The 24,100-nt window shown below is 43.8% G+C and overlaps 1 protein-coding gene across 43 annotated transcripts in view; it reads left to right on the forward strand.

Annotated features, from left to right (window-relative positions):
• The window catches only part of LOC149525630 (uncharacterized), a 484,863-nt gene that overhangs the window by 450,752 nt on the left and 10,011 nt on the right, over nucleotides 1-24,100 (forward strand). For 16 of the 43 annotated variants that reach the window (XR_016347244.1, XR_016347245.1, XR_016347246.1 and 13 more), the window contains one exon: nucleotides 8,123-8,789. Coding sequence is in view for 14 of the 43 variants with exons in the window: in XM_089770329.1 (XP_089626455.1) it covers nucleotides 8,123-8,202 (80 nt within the window). In the remaining 29 variants the exon portion in view is untranslated. The other 27 variants (XR_016347236.1, XR_016347237.1, XM_089770320.1 and 24 more) reach the window with 11 other exon arrangements.

Here is a 24,100-nt window from a genome sequence, read left to right on the forward strand (position 1 = left end):
ACAACAAATCTGATGCATGCATATTATTGTGAATCCCAGCATGGTTTTTAAAAAAGTAATTTTTTTTAACTTCAGGTTTTTGAGCCACAAGGGTTCATGTTTTCATGTTTTTCTCTGCAACCATGAATGTTACAAACTTGCTTTTTTGGGACATGAGGGAACATCAAAGGAATATTTGCGTTACTCTCATGATTTCTAAAACTAGGGCATGAAAAAAGAACAAATATTGTGAGATTTGTAATAAAGTCATGAGAGTTGCCATCACTGCTTGTCTGATTCAGAAATTCTGTTTTTAATGGAACGTTTACATTTTTTATTGTGAATCTGTTACATGGCATATAATATGATTAACAGCAGCATTTGTTTTTCATAGTACGGGTTCCCCATACACTTCTGACAGTAAGCATATTCACATGATTCATAACATTTTGCCACATCTGCCCTTAAAACAGATTTTATATCAAAGCAGCATTTTGTCTATGTAGAACACTGATGCATTTTATGTGTAATTGCTTCTTATTTGCTTGTATGATTATTTTGTGACACCTAGTGGACAACTTGATAGTAGTGCTGGTGGCTTTGTCTCATTTGGAGATTGTTGATAATTGTTCTTTTCTGGAAACTCCATTCATACAAACTTGTCTATCTTTTTTTGCCAACTTGATGTATATTTAGCTTTACTGACCATGGTAGTTACTGTGTGGATAAATATATGTCCAATACCACATTTGAAAAGAAAATAAATCAGTTCCCGAATAGTTTATAGGAGTAAGTGTTTTAAATACCCACCCTGCTATTTGATCAAGATCCATAACTATGCAACGTCTTCTATAGATGTCAAATAGATCTTGAATGGCTATTACATTACAGGTTTGCTTTCTACTATATCCCATAATTCATATAAACTAAACTACATTATTATGCATGGGCAATCTTTTCAGACATTTGGGATGCATTTAAGTTGTATTATTCATGAAACTGTGTTTGTACAGTTCTTTAAGTATGGAATGGAAATAGAAGAAACATTTCCCCAAACAATTTAACACATTCTCCATAAAAATATAGATGGTTCTAACCTGAATACTTAGATTAGAAAAAGATATTTATAACTCTGGTTCTAAAAAGTCATTAAGGGGAAGGGAAATATTTGTTCATTTATCATTCTTAAAGATTAAATAATTAAAATATTTTCCTGGAAAATATTTCAATGTATTTACATCAAGAGAAAAAAAAGTTGGGAAATCTCTTACCAAATGCATGACCTACTGTCATATTATACAGGAGAAAGAACATTTCACATTGTACGGAAGTATTATTTTAATTTACATTTATTGTGGATTTTTTTGCTTGAAGCTGATTTCAGAATCATTTTACCTAAAGGAATATGTCCAAATACTTGCAGTACATTATTGCACTTCAGAATTACTGAACTTCTTTACTGTCTGACTTTTATTAAGTTACATCGTTCATTTTATGTTGACAGGGGGGGGAAATAACTTCAGTCAGAATTAACTTTAAGTACTGTTTGCTGTTGATGCACCAGTTAGTGTAGAAGTGCCATAAGCCTGCATAATGATACACAATAGCTAAGCTGCACCAAATGACTAGTGGGCTCCTGCTCAAAAGTTCTTACCTTCTGAAGGCGAGTGCATGTGCATGCATGTGTACATACATACACACTACACTGCAGAACAAACTGACTCAGTGCTGGATCACTCGTTAGATGGGTGGTAGCAAATTTATCTAAACCGAAATAAAAAAATAAATAGTTATGCTTTATACATAATTAAGGTTTTGGAGCAAGTACTTTGGGAAAGTAAACATTTTTACATTCTTTGTAGGGAAATGCTTATGAGACATGAAGAAAATGGTTTTAGAGACCATTTAACGTCTCTTCAAGCAAATAGATTTTAGTTTTCCATTTACCACTCTTCAGAGAGACTCTGTTTATGAAAGAGATTTTATATCTCCACTCTAAGAATTCCAAACTACAAACACATAATAGCTAACTACATCTGTATGTCTGATATAGTGTTCTTTTTGTGCTGTTCTTAGCTGAGTATCATAACAGTTCCCTTGTGACTTTCACTTATGTAAAATTAGAGCCTCCAGCAACAGCATCATGAATAATTGACACAGAGAATCTAACACACCATTGAACACTGGCAAAGATCTGCTTACTCTCTATCACCTGAAGCTGTGGTTTAACTCTGTTAATGAATGTTTAACTACTAAAAGCTTTATTCTCAGTATAAAGACTTACACTTGAATAAGTCCATTTAGAGCCCTAACCATCTGAGAAAACAAAAAGTTACAGTAAGAGAGTTGAAAACAGACACAGTTTTGTGACTGAGGACCTGAATGCTTTACTTCTAATTCATAACGAGAGCTCATTGTGCAAATGAGCTCAGTACTGTTATCATGATCTGGATAGATCATCCTGAAGTGTTCTGAGAGCCCCATGTACTGGAGTAACCACCTTCTCTCTCCCACAAGCCAAGGAAGGCGCCCCATCTTTGGTTCAGTCCGCTGTGAGAACCACCACAACCATATTAGGTGCACAGCCTCTCCTGATTCTTAAAACTTCCCTACAGATCCGGGACACAATTCTGCTCACTTTGTATAGTCTATTATCATAAGTAGTCTCACTGGCTTCATAACAGTAAGAATGTGTGGAAAATATCACAAGTGACTGAGGGTGCCAACTGGGCTCTTATTGTGTACAGCATATTATTGTGTTATATCTCCTAACCTTTATCATCTCCTATGTCTAGGTCCCCCTGCATGTTGGTGTGCTTATATTAACAGAATGTACAGAATATATACAAGTCATATATTGCTGGTTACATTTTCTTTGTTGTATTCAAAGCCTGAAGTGCACTGAATGTAAAATAACAGATTGTAGCAGAGATAACATAATCATGACCAAAGCACAAACATTTTTTTAATCATAACACAATTTGAGCCATTATCTGAGTGAAGCCTCATGTTTACAAAGCTGTTATTGTGCATATAGATCATATGCCAATAACCAAAGAGAAACAATAACTAATCACATAAAAACAAAAAAAGAGATCCAGTTTAACAATAACGTTCCTGGCAAATTAACTGATGTCATCCTTGAAATATCCAAGAAAAACATGTGGGACCAAATTAAGGCTTCAAGAGGCCATGCAATAACGATTCTGGGCAAAGGGAGGGCGGAGGTGCCCTGGGCTCACAGATGTGCTTGGGAGGCTTAATGCCTTCAGAGGACAGGATCAAGTACAATGCTTCCAAGTTGTATTTGGGGAAGTCCTCAGCACATGCCAGGGGTGGGCAATATGTGGCTCAGGGGCTGGATCTGGCCCACATACCACTTTGATCCGGCCTGCAGACTACATCTGGCCATTTTCTATTTTTATCCTGCTGCCCATGCCACCAAATTTCCAGTGGCTCAAGCAGCAGGATCCTATTTAAATGGTTCATGGCTCTGAGTCGCAGCACTTCCCTGGCAGGGGCTGGAACAGCGAGCCCTTTAAATAGCTGCAGCAACCCTGGGTGGCTGTCAGGCAATGTGGTAGCAGTGAGGCTGGGAACTGCGAACCCTTCCCTGTATTTTTAATTCAAATCCTCCAGCCCCAAGCAACTCTGGGAGGAGGCTAGTCCCTGACCCTTCTGCTCTGGGCCCCACCCCTTCTGGGTCATGGAACCCGTGACCATGTTACAAAATTTATTAAGTGGCTCCCCTGCAAAAATTATTGCCCACCCGAGGCATAGGCCTTTGCTGCAACATAGACCCCAGTTTGACATAAGTTCCCAGAAGTGATGCTCTCAAATAGCTGTCTGGTGCACAAAAGGCCTGTAAAACCATGTCACTGCAATCTGTTCTACTCTACTTCATGAGTTCTTTCTAGACCGCAGCAACACTGGTGGCCTATGCCCAGGAAAAGTCTGGATGGGAGTTCTCAGGCAGAATTCTGTTGCTTTCTATTTTGATTTTTACATGGCACCCACTACCACGGCACCTCTCTTCCAACATCACATTGTGGTTTAGCAGCAACAGTTTAGCTCCAGGTGAAATGACAGAACTTGTATCTTTGAACAATTGCGGAGACTATAAATAGTATCCATTTCTGGACTTTGCTATTATTGCTATCATTTTAAACGTTAGACACTTAGGCTACGTCTACGTCTACGTCTTTTCCGAAAGGGGCATGCTAATTTTCCAGTTCGTAATAGGGAAATCCGCGGGGGATTTAAATATCCCCCGCGGCATTTAAATAAAAATGTCCGCCGCTTTTTTCCGGCTTGTAGAAAAGCCGGAAAAGAGCATCTACACTGGCCCCGATCCTCCGGAAAAAAGCCCTTTTCCGGAGGATCTCTTATTCCTACTTCAAAGGAATTCCTTTTCTACAAGCCGGAAAAAAGCGGAGGACATTTTTATTTAAATGCCGCGGGGGATATTTAAATCCCCCGCGGATTTCCCTATTACGAACTGGAAAATTAGCATGCCCCTTTCGGAAAAGGGGCCAATGTAGACGTAGCCTACGGGTACGTCTAAACTACATGGCTCCATCGACGGAGCCATGTAGATTTGTTGTTTTGGCAAAGGTAAATGAAGCCGTGATTTAAATGATCGCGGCTTCATTTACATTTACATGGCTGCCGCGCTGAGCCGACAAACAGCTGATCAGCTGTTTGTCTGCTCAGCGCGCTAGTCTGGACGCTCCCCTGCCGACATCAAAGCCCTTTGTCGGCAGCCCCGGTAAACCTCGTCCCACGAGGAATAACGGGGCTGCCGACAAAGGGCTTTGGTGTCGGCAGGGGAGCGTCCAGACTAGCGCGCTGAGCGGACAAACAGCTGATCAGCTGTTTGTCGGCTCAGCGCGGCAGCCATGTAAATGTAAATGAAGCCGCGATCATTTAAATCGCAGCTTCATTTATCTTTGCCTGTGTGTCTAATCTACATGCCTCTGACGACAGAGGCATGTAGTCTAGACACAGCCTGTGGGATGAAATAAAGCCCACTGAAGTCAATGAAGATACTCCTGTTGTCTTTCATATTTTTGTCAGTTTGCTAACTGACAGAACCTGGCTGTTTGGTGACTGCAGGGGGTGGTGCAAAGGGTGCGAATGCCCGCCCCCCCCCCCCCATGGTGCCCCACATAAGCATGCTCCAGCTGACCGGGGCAAAGCAAGAACAGCATGTTGCCCAAGCCTCCTTTCCCCATGCTCTGGCTGGCTGGGGGAAGACTGGGGCTGATTCGCCTCCCTCCCACAGGGTTGAGGCTGGGGGCAGGACTGGGCCTTGCTTCTGGAGAAGAGGGGGGAATCAGCCTGAGCCTTTCCCCGGCCAACCAAAGCATGGGGAGAGAAGCTCAGGTAGTGCGCCACTCCTGCCTTCCCGCAATCGACCAGAGCACGCTTATGTAGAGTTGCCAGGGGTCTGGCTTTAAACCGGACAGTCCAGTATTTGAGCTTTCTGTGTGGGAAACAAATTGAGAAAATAGAAATGTCCGGTATTTTCTAAATAAGATGTAATGTAGATTGTGACGTAATGTCAAGTGTGTCCGGTATTTTCATCTGGCAACCCTACGCTTACATGGGGGACCATAGGAGGGTGTTCGCACCCTTGTGGTCCACATTTACATAAAAAGCACTCATACACACACACAGAGAAATTCTTGTGTATGGGCCTGAAAACTTACATGGATGCAGAAACTGCAAACATCATTCTGGGATTTATTAGTAGGTATGTTCTATGCAAGATACGAGAAGTCATTCATCCATTTTAGTCCACAATAATTAGGCCTCAGTTGAAGTATTGTGTTCAGTTCTGGGCACCACATTACGGGGAAAATATGGGAAAATTGGAGAAAGTCAAGAGAAGAGCAACAAAAATGTTTAAGAGCCAAGAAAACATGAGCTATGAGGGAAGGTTGAAAAACTTTGGTTTTGCTCAGTCTGGAAAAGAGATAATTGATTGACACAATAACAATTTTCAAGTACATAAAAAATTGCTACAAGGAGAAGGAAGAAAAAATATTCTGTTTAGCCACCGAGGATAGAGCAAGAAGCAATGGGCTTAAACTGCAGCAAGGGAGATTTAGGCTGGACATTAGAAAAAGCTTCCTGTCAGAGTGGTGAAACACTGGAATAAATTGCCTAGGGGGGTTGTGGAATCTCCATCACTGGAGATATTTATGAGCAAGTTAGACAGACACCTGTCAGGGATGAGCTAGATCAGAGATGACGAACATATGGCCCACAGGACGAACATATATCAAAGATGGATTTTCCACTCCTGGTCTCAATAATGCTTAATCTGCCATTATGAGAGGGCTGGACTAGATGATCTCTCAAGCTATGTCTACATTGCAGGCTTCTTGCTCAACTTCTGCAAAAACTTCTTGTGCAAGAGTGCATCCACACTACAAAAGCACATCACAAAAGCGATGTGCTTTTGCGCAAGAGAGGGTCCAGTCTGCATGGACACTCTCTCAACAGAAACTCTGATTGCTATTCACAGAATAGCCATCAGAGGACCTGTGCTTTTGTCGATTGGCTTTTTGTGCAAAAACATCCTGTTGCCTATCCACACACACCTTTTAGCACAAGAACTCTTGTGCAAAAAGGAGCTATTCCTCATAAAATGAGAAATACCTTCACAGCAAAAAACCCTCTATTCTTTTGATTTACTGTAAATTTACTTGCACTAAAACACATTTGAGGTGTGGACGCTCTGCGGGTTTTTGTGCAAAACCAGCCATTTTTGCACAAAAATCCTGTAGTTTTGATTTGCAGTAGCTTGTACAAATGTGTTCTTGAGTGTTGTTCTGTTTGAGTTTCAGCCCTATGTTATGCTTTGAATTATTGGTTTAAACAATCCCAAGAGCACAAAACAAAATTCAGTCAAGACCTCAGAAGTTCTCTCTGTTTCATAATGACATCTGACTGCTTTATAAGACACTGTGAACCCCATAAACAGGGTTTAATTAACCCTTTTGAGTTCCTAATACAATTATAAAGCAGACTAATCCAAAATGTTGGGGGCAGGGAGTTGTTGCCAATATTTCATACATGGACAATAATTCCAAGTAGGATGATTTGTGTTGGATGGACTTCATTTCAACTGCTGTCATTCAAGGCTATTATCTAAAAGTTTGTGAGTCTGTGCTACTTGTGGTAATAGTAGATAAGCTTATGCACTGATGGAAGTATAGATTCCAGTTTTTATGCTAACTAAATCTAATATAGGGTTAACAAGCAACTACTCAATCTAATCCAAACTACTTGTTTTTTCATTCTTTGTTCTCACTTGCATAGACCTTTTGAATAGGCAAAGTGTAAGGTGAAAACTATGAGGCAAAAGGCAGAGAATTTTTCTTCTACAAACTGAAAATATTACTGCACCTGAATAGTTGGAAAATAATTGTAAGCTGAGGCTTTGGGTGCTCTTTGTCCCATATATCTTATAGATGCTTACCTTAAATTTGCATGTACTAGTTTATTGTACGTAGTTAAAACTTTTCAAAGTATTGGTACATAATTTGTTTTCAACATGAACATTCATTTTTTCCAAAGAGAAATGTCAATAGGGTGCCTACAAATTTATTGAGATCGTGGGCTGAATTTAGAGCAATGTTTGATTTTTCAAAGTTGGAACACTTGTGGGTACTCATCTCCTCTAGAAATCAGGTCCTAGGAATTTTTAGGACACCCAAAATTACTGGACATTTTGGAAATTTAAGATTTCAACTTTTGTCCTCTTTTGACTCAGCTGCCAGAGGATAATGATCCTTAATTGCTTCCATGTAATATTAATATCATTCTTCTTCATATTTGGGAAGCACTTATGAGAGGAAGGCTGCTGTGTAAGGGACAAGCATCATCTGATTAACTATTATAGTAAATTAACTAATTTTAAAAAGAAAAAAGAAAACTAAGTGTTAACCTCTTTAGTAATCACAGGCCAAATTCATTGCTGAATTGACACAATCTGACCAACCACATTTCCATATACTGTAGCACTGCTCTCCCAAACCAGCCAGTTGTCTCATTTTCTTTTTCCAGTGAAAGTGTCAAAAATACCCTTGAAATATATTTCTAATCAAATTATTCGTTGTCATTTTTGTTACAGGTTTCTCATTTCTTCTGAATTTTGGCTTTATCCTGATTTCTGAAAGTTACCATCTGAGAAATCATCATTTACTACATTGAGATCACAGAAAAACACAAGAGTCTGAGCTTGTTTTCCTGCTACTGCTATCAGCTATATGCTTCATACTTGGTTGGCAGCCATGTTAGATTTGGGCAGAAAGCCCATCAGGACTAATGCAACAATCAACTGATAAGTAAGTAGACTTACAGATTATGCTTTTAAAAAAGCATGGATGATAATTCCTATAAAAACAGATAACCCATAATAAATTAAACAGTTTTACTTTATAAAGTAAAGTACCGAATAATAAAAACATTCAAAGGAGTCATTGTTCAGTCCTAATTATTTGGTGGCTTGTCTTCTGTGGAAGCTCTGGGTAGTTCTGTCTATAAGCATGTTAATTATTGTATTGAAATGTACAGTAGTTTACAACACACAGAGCATTAGATAAGGGTCACATAAATTGAAATAAATACAATCATTAAATGCAGTTCAAGTGAGTGGAGTTACTCCACTTTACATCAGCTGAGGATCTGGTCCAGTGTTTATTTCTTTTGAAATATAATTATATTTCTTCTATTTTATTCAGTCTAGGCATTTTATATCAATAGAACTAACAGAGATTTTGTACTAAATATTAACATTGTTACAGATTGAACTGCCAATTGAAGACATTACAACTATTCCAGTTTACAGCAACTAAGGATCTGGCCCACTTCCATTAAAAAGTTGAACTGCTTTTGGACTTCGTATTCAGCAGTTTGAAAAGCATCTCATGAGCAAAGTTGTATTTTGGGGTCCATCATGATTCTTTTGTGAAAACATAAATTAGGTCCCATTCCTACAAAGGGATTCTATTGACTTCAGTATGACTCCATATGGGAGTAGATGACCCTGTGCAGATTCAGGCCATTAATCAAATTAGTATACAGTATGTGAGATCATCGCAGATGGTATTAGTTAGCTAACATATTTCCATATTTTGACACCTTGTTGCCTTTATATTTAGTACTGATATGTTCAGGCTTTTAGGACCAATAAAACCTCTGTTCTTCCATGCATAAATTATTAAAGAGTTCAGAGTCACTTAGGGAACCAAAGTATTGGCCATAACTTATACGTGTTTTCTAGATAATTTCATAACTGCCCCCTTTTCCAATGCCTCTCCACCAAATTGGTAACTGGCATTGAAGTGAGCACTCAAAACTAACCTATAAATAGGACCCTGCTGCAGTCCATATAATATCCTATATAATTATAAAAGCAAATAAAACTGGTCTAGCTAATGCAGGAGAGGCATATAATGAAATAGCATTAAAAAAGGTGTCAGAATATGTACTGTTTGGGCCAGATTAACTCCTCATGTAACTCCAGTTTTATTAGCCAGAATTACACAAAGGATGATTTTGGCTCCTTAGAAAAAATATAAATTTAAGTAACTGATTAATGGTCTTTCTGTCCCATGTGAGCAGGTAGACTGCTTCTAAAACACCGTTCTGGTACATATTAATGACTTCAGTGGTTTTCAATCAGGTCCTTAATGCCCGTTATGGGAAGCCAAACCTAATAGTTAGAACCAGAGTCCAGAGTCATGAGGTAGTTGGGACAGGATACTGGAAAGTCAGAGGCAGCAGCCAAACTGGAAGTCAGGAACTACAAGTCAAGCTAGCTCAGGATGCCAGGAGATCAAGCTGAAGGACTAGGAAGCACAAGGCACACAGTCCAGAGCATGGTGGAGCCTAGTTGTTCAGATAGCTTCCTGATCTGTAGGGTGGCTGTTCCCATAAGATCTGTGTCTGAGACATTTGGGGCATGAAAGTGTAACCACCACCACGGCAGATTTGAACCTGGGACCTCAGGAGCTGATTATAGGAGCTTTTACCCTCTGAGCTAAAAGCCAGCTGGCCTCTAGCCCATGCTGTAGAGGTCTCTTGATCGTAACTGTTGCAGTGGTCTAGGTGCCACTTGTAGTACTCAGTAACCATACTAGGTGTGTGGGTTACAAAAGCACCTCCCCTAAAGATGTGCTCCAGATGGTGTGTGTCCAGGGAAGCTCCTATAGGTGTCCCAAACCAGAATAAAGGCCTGAACATTTTCAGATGACTCCCAGGTGTGTGCCTCTGGGCCATAAATCTCCCAGTCAGCCAAGTACCATAATTTGCCACACTTGATCTCAGAGTCAAGAAGCTCATGAGCAGAGTCTTCCTCCTCATCTTGTACTTGCACCAGTGGAGGCAGGAACTGGGTTTCATGGAAAATGTGTTCTTGGTATATGGTTTTAAAGGTGAGATGTACAAAACAGGGTGGAGTCTTAGGGATCGACGTAGTGGAGCTCAAAAGTGATTAGGTTGAGTAGTCCACTGGTTCTAAACCAGGGATCTGGGCCCACTGGAGGCTGAGAGAAAGTTTCAAGGGGGTCCACCAAAGAGGGCCAGCATTAGATTTGCTAGGGCCCAGGGCGTAAAGCTGAAGTCCCACCATGTAAGAGTGCAGCCCAAGGCCCTGAGCTCCAGCACCTGGTGCTGAAACTGAAGCCTGAGCAACTTAGTTTTAGATTGCCTTGTATGGTCTGGGACCCTGGGCAATCGATCTGCTTGCTACCTCTCAATGCTGGCTCTAGCTTTTATATGGAGAAAAACAGTTGTTGTGGCACAGGTGGGCCGTGAAGTTCTTATAACATGTTGGGAAGCCCTAAGAAAGAAAAAGGTAGAGAATCCCTGCATTAGTCGTCATATCCAGTAAGAACCAAGGAACCAGTCATCTAGTTTCCTCTAGGGTCTATCCATGAGTAAATGTTCTGCAGAAAGGTATATATTTTGTCCTACCAAATAAGTGGTATCGAGTTGTCTGTGCTTGTCAGCATGCCTTTTGTAGTCCTCCTTCCACTTTCCATGATGCCCCTTCACCTCCTCTTCAATGAGATGGAAATGTTGTTTGAGCTCCAAGGCAGATGGGTTGGGGGAGAATGTGGATAGTTGTCATGAGATCGGGGTGGTTAGAATAGTTGATAATAAAGAAGGGGATATGGTCTGCATTATCGTACAAGAACTTAGCATGTGGTAATAACGAAGAATAGTCATTTTGGTGATAGGTGGTGTAGTATCTTAAGTACAGGCAGTCCCCGGGTTACGTACAAGATAGGGACTGTAGGTTTGTTCTTAAGTTGAATCTGTATGTAAGTCGGAACTGGCATCAGCCGCTGCTGAAACTGACCGCCAGTTCTGACTTACATACAGAATCAACTTAAGAACCCCAGGCGTCCCCAAGTCAGCTGCTGCTGAAACTGATCAGCAGCTGATTCCAGGAAGCCCAGGGCAGAGCAACACTGCCTCCGGCTTCCTGTAGTCAGCACTGGTCAGTTTCAGCAGCGGCTGAATCAGGACGCCTCGGGCAGAGCACCTGGGGTGCTGCTGGGTTGCTCCAGTAGCGCCGCTCCTCGGCACTACTGGACCAACCCAGCAGCACCCCATCTGCTCTGCCCCAGGCGTCCTGATTCAGCCGCTGCTGAAACTGACCAGCAGCGGCTGAATCAGGACCAGAGCAGCTGGGGTGCTGCTGGGTTGGACCAGTAGCACCCAGAGTGGCGCTGCAGGACCAACCAGCAGCACCCCAGCTGCTCTGCCACAGGCGTCCGGAGAAAAGCCTAGTCTGCTGGGGGGGGGTGTACTAGCTGCGCCCCCCCCCCCCACCCCACCCCAGCAGACCAGGAAGACACTGGCGGCGGACCGAGACGCACCGCGGTCCCGCCGCCTGGGTCCTCCGCGGCTTTGCTCCCCGTCTCCCTGGTCTGCTGGAGACCAGCAGACCAGGGAGACAGGGGAGCAAAGCCTCTGAGGACGCCGGCAGCGGGACAGCCGCGGGGCGTCTGGGCTGTCCCGCTGCCAGCTTTCCCCGTGGCTTTGCAAAGCTTCGGGGAAGCCGGCAGCGGAGCAGCCCAGGCGCGCCTGGGGTGCCCCGCTGCCCGAGCCCCCCCGCCGCTTTGCAAAGCCTCCGGGAAGCCGGCAGCGGAGCAGCCCAGGCGCACCTGGGGTGCCCCGCTGCCCGAGCCCCCCCCTCGGCTTTGCAAAGCCTCGGGGAAGCCGGCAGCGGAGCAGTCCAGGGCGCCTGGGCTGCCCCGCTGCCCGAGCCCCTCCGCGGCTTTGCTCTGCGTCTTCCTGGTCTGCAGACCAGGGAGACGCAGAGCAAAGCCCCAGAGTACACGGGCGGCAGGACCGCGAGGTCCTGCAGTCCGTGTACTCTGAGGCAGCCCCGTTTGTAACTGCGGATCCGACATAAGTCGGATCCGCGTAAGTCGGGGACTGCCTGTATTGTTTGAGGATCTGATTATTTCTTTCCAGACTGATTGAGAATAATGGGAGAAGACTAGTGCATGTAGTCTCCCTAACAAATGTAAGACTCGTGCCAGAAACAGGTAATAAATTGTGGCCCCTGGCAAGAAGTGATATGAGCCAGGAGGTTATGAAGACTGGTTACATTGTTCATCCAGAGCCAGACAACTTTCCCCATAGACACAGAATAAAGTGAGACATCTTAGAAAAGTAACATGCTACCATCAGGATGGTTCTGAAACCACTAGATTTTGGTAGTTCTACCACAAAACCCAAGGAAATAGTCTTCCAGGGCTGAGATGGGGGTGTACAGTGATCGGAGGAGACATCAGGGTTTCTGATGGGAGAATCTCAATTCAGGCTCACGTGCAGCAGGAGGCTCTCATGGGGCACACACAAGGCCACTAGAATAAATGGCACATTAGTCATTGGGTTTTATATCACTCAAGTGATAGGTAACAGAGTGCAATAATTGCTCAGGTCTGTGCCTTTGGGAGATGAATGCCCCAATCATCATACCAGAGGTGTTGGCTGCCATAACAAAAAGCTTAGCTTGCATCATATGTGGGTGGGCCTATACTGGTGGCTGTGGTGGGTCCATCTTTCTTGCCCTGGACTCAGTCCCGCAAGGTTATTATGGGCCAAACAAGCTGTCATGGACAGGCAACCAGATCTGAGCCTGAGTCCAGAGTCACAAGACAGGAGTCATATGTAAGCGGGGTGAGAATACTGGCAAGTAGAAGCAGGAGACAAACTGAAGATCAAGAACCACAAGTCAGACGGCAGGAGTCAAGCTGAGATGGGATACCAGGAGGTCAGTCTGAAGGAGCAGTGTGGAGCCCAGGTCAGACAACTTTGTGTTTCTGCTGCTGGCTTAATTAGGGCCAAACATCTACTCCAGAGTTCTTGAGCCCAGAGTCTAGCCTTATGCTGGGGCTAGGTAAGCCACTGTCAGCAGGCTGACAGGTGCACGGCTGAAGTGGGGCTACTCCCAGGAATCCTGAAGGCCTGAGTCATGACCCATTGGTCATGACAACCACCCAGTACAGCTAAGCACTTAATATCAAGCATAAAACTTAAGTGTTTTACTGTACTGAGGCTTTAAATCCTGATCCAGAGCTTTTGAAGTCACTTGAAAAAATGCCCATTGATTTCAGTACACTTTGGATCAAGTCCTCACCATATTCAGTGTTGCTTCTTCATGAAAACACCCAGTGAAGTCAGAGTTTTACTAAGTGTGGAGAGCCAGTAGGGCTCTCAGCCAGAAGAACTATGTTCCTGTGTTTTCTAGTCCAAAATAATGTCATGCATACTTTAGGTTGAGACATAAAACTTAATTTTATGACCATAGTTCATCACTGAAGACCCTGTAGTATTTTCCTCGGAGTAGGGATGTTAAACTTTGTGTTCTGTCTACCTAATCTTTCCTTCAGTTCAGTTGGATGTGGTATTCTTCTTCACTGCCTGTCCAAACTGTTATGTAGTGTTCCATATGCCTGATTGGAGCAGAGAGGGTCCTTCATGTGCTGCCTGGGCAGCTCCCATTGGCCAGAAACTAGCCAATGGGATTGTGCTAAGGGTGGGGACAGTGCATGAAGCCTCTCCCCCTTCATCCCCCACAACTATGAAAGAGAAGCAGCCTGGCTGCCACTTTTCTGAGCAGCATGTGGGGCAGGCAGGAAGTCTGCCTGAGGCTTCCCACTGCATCCACTGGCCAGATCCAGTGGTTCAGCAAGCTGGATTCAAACCACGTGCCCAATTTGGCCAGGCCTGACTTCGGCGATGATAACAGTTTAGAGTCTTCTCCAGGTCCTGATTTAAAACCAGTGGGAATCCTTCCATTCACTTCAACAGACACTGGATCAGACACTCAGTCCTTTTTTTGCCTCTGCTAAAATGGCCAATAAAGGGTATGAACTGGTACCATTTATGACAGTGACTAAATAGCTATTAAGTACTGGGAAGAGACCACCTAGTCATTTCACAGAAGCCACTTGAAGAGGCTTTGGATGTTGACCAATGTTGGTAACTATTCAGATAGTCAGTATTCAAACCAGCAACCTACATGCGGAAACGTCCTTATCACCAACCTCTGGAGCCATCAGTTTCCTATATTATATATTCTAAGCTTCATAAAGCAGACACTTGTGGTATTTACCTTCCTCATAGGAGCCTTGTGAAGCTTCTATTTGTAAATCATACAGAGCTCATCGGAAGGAAGATGCTTTATAATTACAAAGGGCCATTCCATTCATTATTAAAGCATTGAGTTACATAAGAAACCTACTGTAAACTGTCATATTTCCCGTTACATCACAAAAATAACTAAGTTGGCTCAGCATCTTTTTTGAGAGTGACTGAGATATTTGTTAACATTGGTTCACATGCCAATGTAATTGCCCCGGTATGAAACAGTTGTTGAACTGGAAATGTAGCTCTTGCCAAACAGTTATTTCATATGCATGTTTCCCTGATACAGAGAAAACAAACATGCATTTTTGTTGCACTAAATATGTTAAAGATTATCCTCTTTTGGTAGGTTAGCCAACTAAAATAAAGTCATTAGCAGCTTGTAAAAGCAAAATAATAATGATTTGGAATTTTTGAATGAAAGTTTTGAACATTTATGCACATTTTTAAATTTTAATCTTTTTGTCTCCCAATGAAATTCTTTTCAGTTGTTAATAACCATAACACAGAAAATAGTACTTTACATCTTTTAACGCTGTTGCCCTTATTAAAAGCACTTTACGAACAATCAACACAACTCTGTTGTAAAGTGAGAGGTCTAGGTTGGATATTAGGAAAAACTATTTCCCTAGGAGAGTGGTGAAGCACTGGAATGGGTTACCTAGGGTGGTGGTGGAATCTCCATCCCTAGAGGTTTTTAAGTCTTGGCTTGACAAAGCTCTGGCTGGGTTGATTTAGTTGGGATTGGTCCTGTCTTGGGCAGGGGGCTGGACTTGATGACCTCCTGAGTTCTCTTCCAGCTCTATGATTCTATGATTATTTCCCCCATTTTACAGGTAGGGAAACTGAGTCATGAAGTAATTTCCTCTCCTCTACCTCAATGAATTCACCCAGGAAAGCAGTGTTAGGGCAATATAGTATCTAATTACTACAAAGAGGAGAGGCTTTGCAAAGTTGCTATGTTTAATTACATCTGTTGGACAATAAACTAAACCAGTGGTTCCCAACCTTTTTGAGCATGCAGATCCTTTTTCAATCTGTTAAAATGTAATGGAACCCCTCCCCTCCAAGGGGGGTGGCAGGAAGTGGCAGCCAGCATGTCCTATGGCCCATGCTGCTTCCTCAGCTCCCACCCCCTCCATCCCCTGCTTATCCATGGAGGATATGGTGAGGGGGCTTTTGTGGCCAAAGGCAGCTCCTGCCCTGGCACTCTGCCCTTGGTCAGGCATGGAGCCCTGGGAAAGAAAAAAAAGGACGAGGAAAAGAAAAGTAAGGATCGGGCCCACTGCAAGACTGGGAGGATGGAGATGGCTGGAGCATAAACAGTAATGCAGCTGGTGACAGGAGGGAGGGATGGTGCCTCCTGGGATATCAAGATCCCATCCCACGGGTGGGAGACAGCATGCATGTGGCTGGTTGCAAATGGCAAGCCCTGGGCAAGAATCGCCTGGAGGAAATCCCAGTCCCGCACTGAGCCCAATCCTTTCTTTTCTTTTCCTTTCCTTTCCTAAACTTTCCATGGACCCCCTACAGTACCGTTGCGGACCCACAGAGGTCTGTGGACCACAGGTTGGAAACCACTGAACTAAACCCAAGTACAGCCAATCAAAACATTCAGAGTTTCGGAATTTCTGTTAAAGGGGCATATCAAATTTTCATGAACATTATTATGAAAAATGTTGCTTTGTTTTCCAAACAACTCACAAGTTCAATAGAGGAAAAAATACATATTTGCAGTCTCATCACACAAAAGGGCAGGAGCTGTGAAATGGCAATCTCAGTCCAAAATTTCCCAAATTAAGTAATGCTTAGGTAGGGGGATTTCATTCAGCCTATAATATTCATAGGAATCAACGTCACAGGTTGGATCTGAATCTAAAACTTTCCAGACCTTGGAGCTTACTCCATTACTGTGAAGTGAATATACATTTTTTAAATGCCAGATTGTTTAGTACACTATTCTGCTTTTAAATAAGGCAGCCAGCTCAAAGGCCTGCCATGTCTAAAGGTTACCTTCTTTTTAACTGTAATCCTTCATTGGATAAAACAAATCCCCATATAGCTCTTTAAAATAATTAATATTAACCAGGTTTTCCCCATTTATGTAAGTGTGGGATTTTTGAAACTGAAAGCACTTTCTACAAGGTAGATGAGCATAATATATATGCACACAGCATCACTGAAGTGCAGCTACCTCTGTGTCACGAATCTATGTTTATTCGGGTTCTGGGTCCCGTTATTTTACACGTCTATCACGCCCCAATTACCTCAAGTTACACGTACTACCCACGTCCCCCACAGTCATGTGGCCATAGCGGGGCCAAGCTTCTGCCTCGCAGTGTGATATGCCGTTCGACTACTGGTGGCAGGTAAGGGGGTCCGGGCCCTCCCAGACCCAGGCCCAGGGCCCTAACACTGGGAATCTCATCCCCAGTGGTAGCAGGCAGGGGCTTACCCCTAAACGTGGCCACTCTTGGGCTCCACAACCCTACCCTGGGCCTCTGTCAACCCTGCCACCGGAACCCCTGTCGGGGTTATCCTCCCCTCTCGCCCCTCCCCGAGTTCTGGCCCCCATTCCTTCCTCCGTTCCCCACCGTCTCCCCTGCCTGTGTTCCCCCTCCTGTTTTTATCCTTTCCCCAATCTCCCGCTCGGCATGTGACGTCATCCTCTCCTGCCCATCCGTCGCTCCGGTGACGCCATATAACGCCACTGGCTGCGAGTACTCTCCTATTCCCCTGGTAACCCCCGGCTTCCGCGTTTCTGCGGCACCGGTTCCCCCGCTGCTCGAGTCGGCCAGTCACACACCCCGGCACCGACCCGACCCGCTTGCTGGGGATAGTGGCGGGCTTGCCTCACCCCGTCACACTCTGGATATAAAGATGAAAGTTAAATGAATAGCCAGTGAAAAAAAAAGCATAATGATGCAGGTGGAGTTTTGGCCAAAGTCATTATTACAAGCCTGTGATATTAAGGAAAGTGCTACATGATCTTTGATTGCTACACGGATAAGAAAAGACCACTGTTTTCAACACATCACCTCAAAGACACATGAAGCACAACTTACCTTTGGAAGACTGAATGGCCAAATTGACCTTCCCAAAATTTGAACCTACAGTTACCAGGGATTTGGATATATAAAACATAGTGCTAAGCCATAATGCTTAGAACCATAATGTTTCAGAGTTTTCCAGATACGTTTTTGCAGTTGATTTCAGTGCATACTCTACCACTGTACGCAAATCTACAGTAATACAACACTGAAATATAGAATGTACTACTTATATATAGTGTACATCATGTTTTATTTAATTTCCTTTTTTGTCAATTTCAATATTAATATTATAGCTATCTCTTTAATTATCTAAAAAATGACAAAAATAAATATGTGTACGCTACATACAATATCTCATTCTGTCCAGATGTTAAGAGTTCGGAGAATTGCACCATCAACACTTAATACAACAGATATTCAGCTGCACAATTCAGTATTCAGCTGCCTTTTTTCCATAAATGGTTTCAGTCTCCTACAATGAAATGATCTTTGAAGTTGATTACTTAACATTGGCTTTTACAGATCAACACATTATCTGATTTGTTTAGAAATCTCTAGTTTGTTTCCTTTCTGTGGCTCTTTAAAAAGTGTGTTTGTCCCTAGAAGGTAATGTAGCTGATGCCTGGTTGTCCCTGCCATGCTATGCTACAGCGCTCCTAGGGCACGTCTATTTGTTTACTAGGCAAAGGGAAATTTAAATAATCGCCGCTTCATTTAAATTAAATGTGCCGATCAGCTGTTTGGTGGCACAGAGCTGTAGTCTGGACGCTCCGCGGTTGACATCCAAGACAGACATTTTAATTTAAATGAAGCAGCAATTATTTAAATCACCACTTCATTTCCCTATGCCTAGTAAACAAATGTACATGGCTCCATCGACAGAGCCATATAGTCTAGACGTGCCCCTATTTATTATTGAAGTAGATCTCGAAAAAAAAGTAAACCTTTTTTGCACTACACTCTAACTCTTGTCTATCTGTTGCACAGTAGGGCTGTTCCTTGAACTATGATGGCATAATACTGGGTGTAAGAGTGATTGCTATGCATGATTTTCCATGAGATTTATTGCTAAGAAACCTCTCTTTCTGTATTTTTCCACCTACTTCTCTCAATATGCAGTTGAGTGAAGTTGATGTGTTTTTTATTAGGATTTTTTTGGGTCTCAATATTGATTATTCTGGAAGCAGAAGACCCTTTTGACAAACCCTAGTGTGGATTAGTGTCTAATGGGGTGAGACCAGGTTTATATTGAAATACACCTTTAGGTTTCTCAATTAGTAATTATTATGTGCTCATCTACTAGTCATTTACTAATATAAATTACCTTGGATTCATTAAATATAATTAAATTAGAGTATACTTTAAAAGGTTTGTTTATTTATTAAGCCAGTGTTTATAATAAAATTTGGACTGATATCACAGTCATTTTTACCACTCCCAGGTTTTACTGAATGAGGAGTGTTGTGTTCAGTAAGGCCAGATGGTGGAGGGAATTAACAGTTCCTCAAACTCTAGCATAAGTGTGAGATTAGGAATAAATTATACCACAGTGGCAATTATTCTAGTCACAGTAACCAAAGAGTATGTAATACAGTGGGGAGACAGGTGTTGCTGGATCATCTCACAGCTGACTTGGTCCTGAAGTGCTTTGACATGGTATCACTTTTGCTTAATCTTTGGACATTTGCAGTGAGGTGGAAAAAGCTGCAGATACAGGACTGATCTTACTAATCGATGGCCTGTCCAGCAATGATCTATATCTCTCCTGGTTTGTGTTATACCAGTGGTCCCCAACCTTTTCAGGTTGTCGGGCGCCAGGGGGCGTGGCCGTTCGCCCGCCGGGCGCCTGGGGGCTGGGACACATGGGCACCCAGGGGCGGGGCCCCCACCCTCAAGCGCCGCGCGCCCGGGGCCAGCGCCCCCCCCCCTCCGAGCGCCACGCGCCCGGGGCCGGCGCTCCCCCCCGCCGAGCGCGCCCCCCCCCCCCGTGTTGGGGACCACGGTGTTATACGGACACCGGCATAATCTCATGTTCTGACTATGACATAATCAAGGAGGTACCAGAGTTTGGACCCAGGATGTTTTGAGATGGTCTTAAATGTGTTACTTTGCCTAAAGATGGTATTTATGAAGAGCAGGTCATGCTCAATACATTTACTGAGGAAGAGAATATTAGAGGGGCTTACATTTGCCACCCCTTCTTTGCTTATTGTGCCACTCCAGTGTTAAGAGTCGCATCCAACTCTGATAATGAAATCTCCTAAGAGGATGTAGTTTGCCAACTTTAAGTATAGCTGTAAAGACTGTATTAGAAGTATTACAAAACTGTTTCTTCTTGTCTTCCACATCAAGTGTTGGGGCATATGCACTTATAACTGTGGCATAAATGCTTGCTGCTGAGCTTGAGCCAAAGAATCATGTGACACTTGTTGATTCTCCAAAAGCTGACTGAAGACCTTTTTTTTATGGCAAAGCCAGTTCCCAAAATGTCTCTCTCTTCAGGTGGCTTTCCTTTCGAAAGAAGGTGTACCCACCTTCATCCCCTTTTAATCGGCCCTCATCAGCCCAATAGATCTCACTAGGAGCTGCAATATCAATGTTGTGCTTGTCTGTTCTCTGACAATTATGGCAGTTCTTCTTTCTGGGCATTCACTCTAACGCTTAGAAAGTAATGCACACACCTCTCTGAGGCTACGTCTACACAGCAGGCTTCTTGTGCAAGAAACTTTTTGCGGAAGAGATCTTCCGCAAAAACTTATTGCGCAAGACCACGTCCACACTGCAAAAAGCAATGGAAAAGCAATGCGCTTTTGCGCAAGAGAGCATCCAGACTGCATGGACGCTCTCTCACAAGAAAGCTCTGATTGCCATTAACAGAATGGCCACCAGGGCACCTGTGCTTCTTTCGATAGGCTGTTTTTGTGCAAAAAAAACCCCCACGTTTCCCATCCACACGCACCTTATTGCGCAAGAGCTCTTGCGCAAAAAGGAGTTATTCTTCGTAGAAAGAGGAATAGCTTCACCACAAAAACCCCTCTGTTCTGTCAATTCACTGTAAATTTTCTGCGCAAAAATGCGCTTGAGGTGTGGGCACTCTGCGAGTTTTTGTATAAAAATGGCCATTTTTGCGCAAAAACTCTACAGTGTAGACATAGCCTGAGAAGCTCTCTAACTTGCCTGATAATATCATTGACATTTTAGAGAACTGAGATCAATTTAAAAATACCCTTCACTGTGCATGTCCTGAAACTATAGGATATTCTACTCATCAGCCCCAGGACTGGTTTGAGAAAACCAATGAGGAAATCCTAGCATTAATTCAACACAAAGGAACTGTATTCTGTAACTGGAAAAATAATTGCTCTAACCAATGGAAACACAAGGCTTAATGCCTGCTCAAAGCTGAAGGCGAAAAGAGGCTATATAACATCATAAATAAATGGTGCTAAGAGAAGGCCTCCAATATCCAGGGGTTCATAGATCAGGATGACGAGAAGCCTTTTTCAACTAACAAAAGAAATGTATGGGCCAACCTCCAATGGCCCAACCACTTTACATTCCTAGGATGGATCCACCTTCAAGGACAATATAGCCATTAAACAACACTGGAAGAAGCACTTTGAGAGCCTACTAAACCATGAATCCACAGTCTCTAACAACACCATTGAGTCTATTCGGCAATGCTCAGCAGTGGAACACCTCGCTGATCCCCCATCGTCTGAGGAAGTCTAGCATCCCATCACCCAGACAGAAAACTATAGGCATCAGAACATCCCAGCTGAGGTCTTTAAAGCTGGTGGAACAATAATCCAGAACAAGTTTCACCATCTCCTCGCCAAAATCTTCACCAGTGAAGAAATTCCACCTGACTCTAAGAAGGCCAACATTGTTACAAAATTCAGGAAAGGAGACATCTCTTTGTGAAGGAAATAGAGAGGTAATGCCCACCTCTCCATCATAGGGAAGATCCTTGCCTGAATCCTACTAAACAAACTTCTATCCCTTCCTGAGGAAATGCTTCCCAAATCAGTATGGATTCAGACCATCCCAAGGCATGACTGATACAATATTTATGACATGACAGACTGAGGAGAAGTGCAGAGAGCAACACTGGGAGCTGTTCATGGCATTCATCGACCTAACCCTATGGAAGGAGCTGTGCTGGTTTGGCTGTCCACAGAAATTCATTTCCATCATCAGATTACTCCATGATGGGATGACTGCCATCATTCTGTGCAATAGCTCAAAGACCAAACCATTCAACATTCATGCTGGTGTAAAGCAGAGTTGTGTAATTGCTCTAGCACTCTTCTCATTTACCATGTTGTGCTCCTGATTTTCATCCATGACTGCCTTCCTGATAGATTCAGGATTGAGAATTGTGTGGATGGCGAACTCTTCAATCTCTGACATCTCCAAACAAAATCTAAGATAATGAGAACTGACATCATTAGATGACAGCGTCATTCTTGCACGCAGAGAAGCCGACCTGCAGAATCCTTTTGCAGAAGCCTATCACAGCCTGGGTGTCTGTGAAAACCAAAGTACAATATCAGTGCACTCAGCTGTGCAAATTCCACAAATCACCATCAGCAGAGAACCCCTGAAAAATGTGAACCATTTTTCATACCTTGGCAGCCACCTCTCCTTAACATCCACATTGACACAAAAATTGAATATAGCCCGTTGTCGAGGGGTACGCCCCTGGCGTAGGATGCACCCACCCCTTCCTAGGTCTCGTTGCCCCAGTTCGGGCCCCTCGATCACAGCATACACAGTGCTAACAGTCACAATAGAAAGTGCAGGCTCCTCTATCTGGGCCTATATGGTACCAACAGTTCCAATATAAAGTCCAGGCCCCTCTATCAGGGCATATATGGTACCAGAGGCCTAGCCCTGGGAAAAGCCTCTCCCAGCTGGGGGTGATTGCCCAGGGTGCGGAAAGGGGGAGTTGGGGGACCCGGGCCCTCCCTCTCCACCGGGTCCCAGCCCAGGGCCCTTTAGGCAGGGTCTATGGCTCCTGCCTGCTCGGTGGGGAATCCGGCCGATACACACCGAGCTGTGATAGCAACCCCTTGCCCTGGGCTGCTTCCTACCACCCTGGCGCCCCTATAGTCTTTCTGCCTCGGTGTCGGTCCTTACCGGGGCTGTAGCTGGGGTTGTAGGTGGGCCAGTCCCTCAGGCAGGGTTGGCTGCTGGCTTCACTCCCAGAGTCCGATGCTGGCCCTCTCTCTGGCCTCAGCTGCTGCAGGGACACCGGGGTTGCTGCCTGTGCCATTCTACCCTCCAGCTGCCTCCCCTTCTGCAGGGTTCCCTCTGCATTTATACTCTGGCTCTGCTGGGAGCAGGCCCAGCAGGGCTGGTGGGGCGGGGCTTTTTCAGCCAGCTGGGCCTGGGCTACTCCCAGTCCTTCAGTGCGGGGCCTGGTCACCCCATCACACCCATCCTTTAAAAGACTACACAAACAAGTATTGAGTTATAGGGATCTGCAAACAGGCTTCAAGGTCTTGATTTACATGGCAGTTGTCATCCTCACCTTTCTTGATGGGTCTGAAACCTGTGTAACCTACAGATGACATCTCAAATGTCTGGAGTGGTCCCAGCAGCACTGCCTCAGGAGGATTCTTAGGATAAGATGGGAAGCCTGACGCAGTAACATCAGTGTTCTCTCTGCAACATCAGCAGTATAGAGGCACAAGTCATGAGATACCAACTCTGCTGGGCAGGCCATGGTGTATGTAGGCCTGATACTCGCCTCCTGAAGTAAATACTCTTCCTTCAGTAAAGGCAAGCAAGAAGGGCTCATGGAGGGCAGTGGAAGCACTTCTGAGACATACTGATAGTAACAAACTGGGGGAATTTAGCATGGCATACAACACAGTGGTGCCATACCATACACCAAGCCACAGCTTGCCTTGAGGAGAACATATGTGCTCATGAGACAAAGACGCAACAAAGGAGGAAAGAATGGACAGAACAGGCCAGCCAACAACTATGTTCTTTTCAAGATTACAACTGTCATTTCTGTGAGAAAATCTGCAAGACACAAATTGGGCTTGTTGGCCACTTAAAAAGCCATCAATGGACCCCTTTGTGAAACATCATCCTCACAATGAGGGGTAGGTGAAGAATACAGCGGGGAATGTTTAGTTTGGCCATTATTACTATCCTTTGGAAGGTAGTGTATTTGTTTAAGTGAGCCATAAAATTTCCTAATTAGCCATGACAAATTTTTGGTTCAGACTTATGGATTTATCCATTCAGTGCTTGTGAAAGTAAATTGGGGAAACTCATGTGTTGCCTATTAAGGTTGGTAAGGATTATCAAAGTGCATTATGAAACAAGCTCACTAAATGGTCATCAGCATTCTAGGTATTGGTGATTTA

Source organism: Pelodiscus sinensis, chromosome 1, assembly GCF_052426305.1.
Source record: "Pelodiscus sinensis isolate ZL-2025 chromosome 1, ASM5242630v1, whole genome shotgun sequence".
Taxonomy (NCBI): Eukaryota; Metazoa; Chordata; order Testudines; family Trionychidae; genus Pelodiscus; species Pelodiscus sinensis.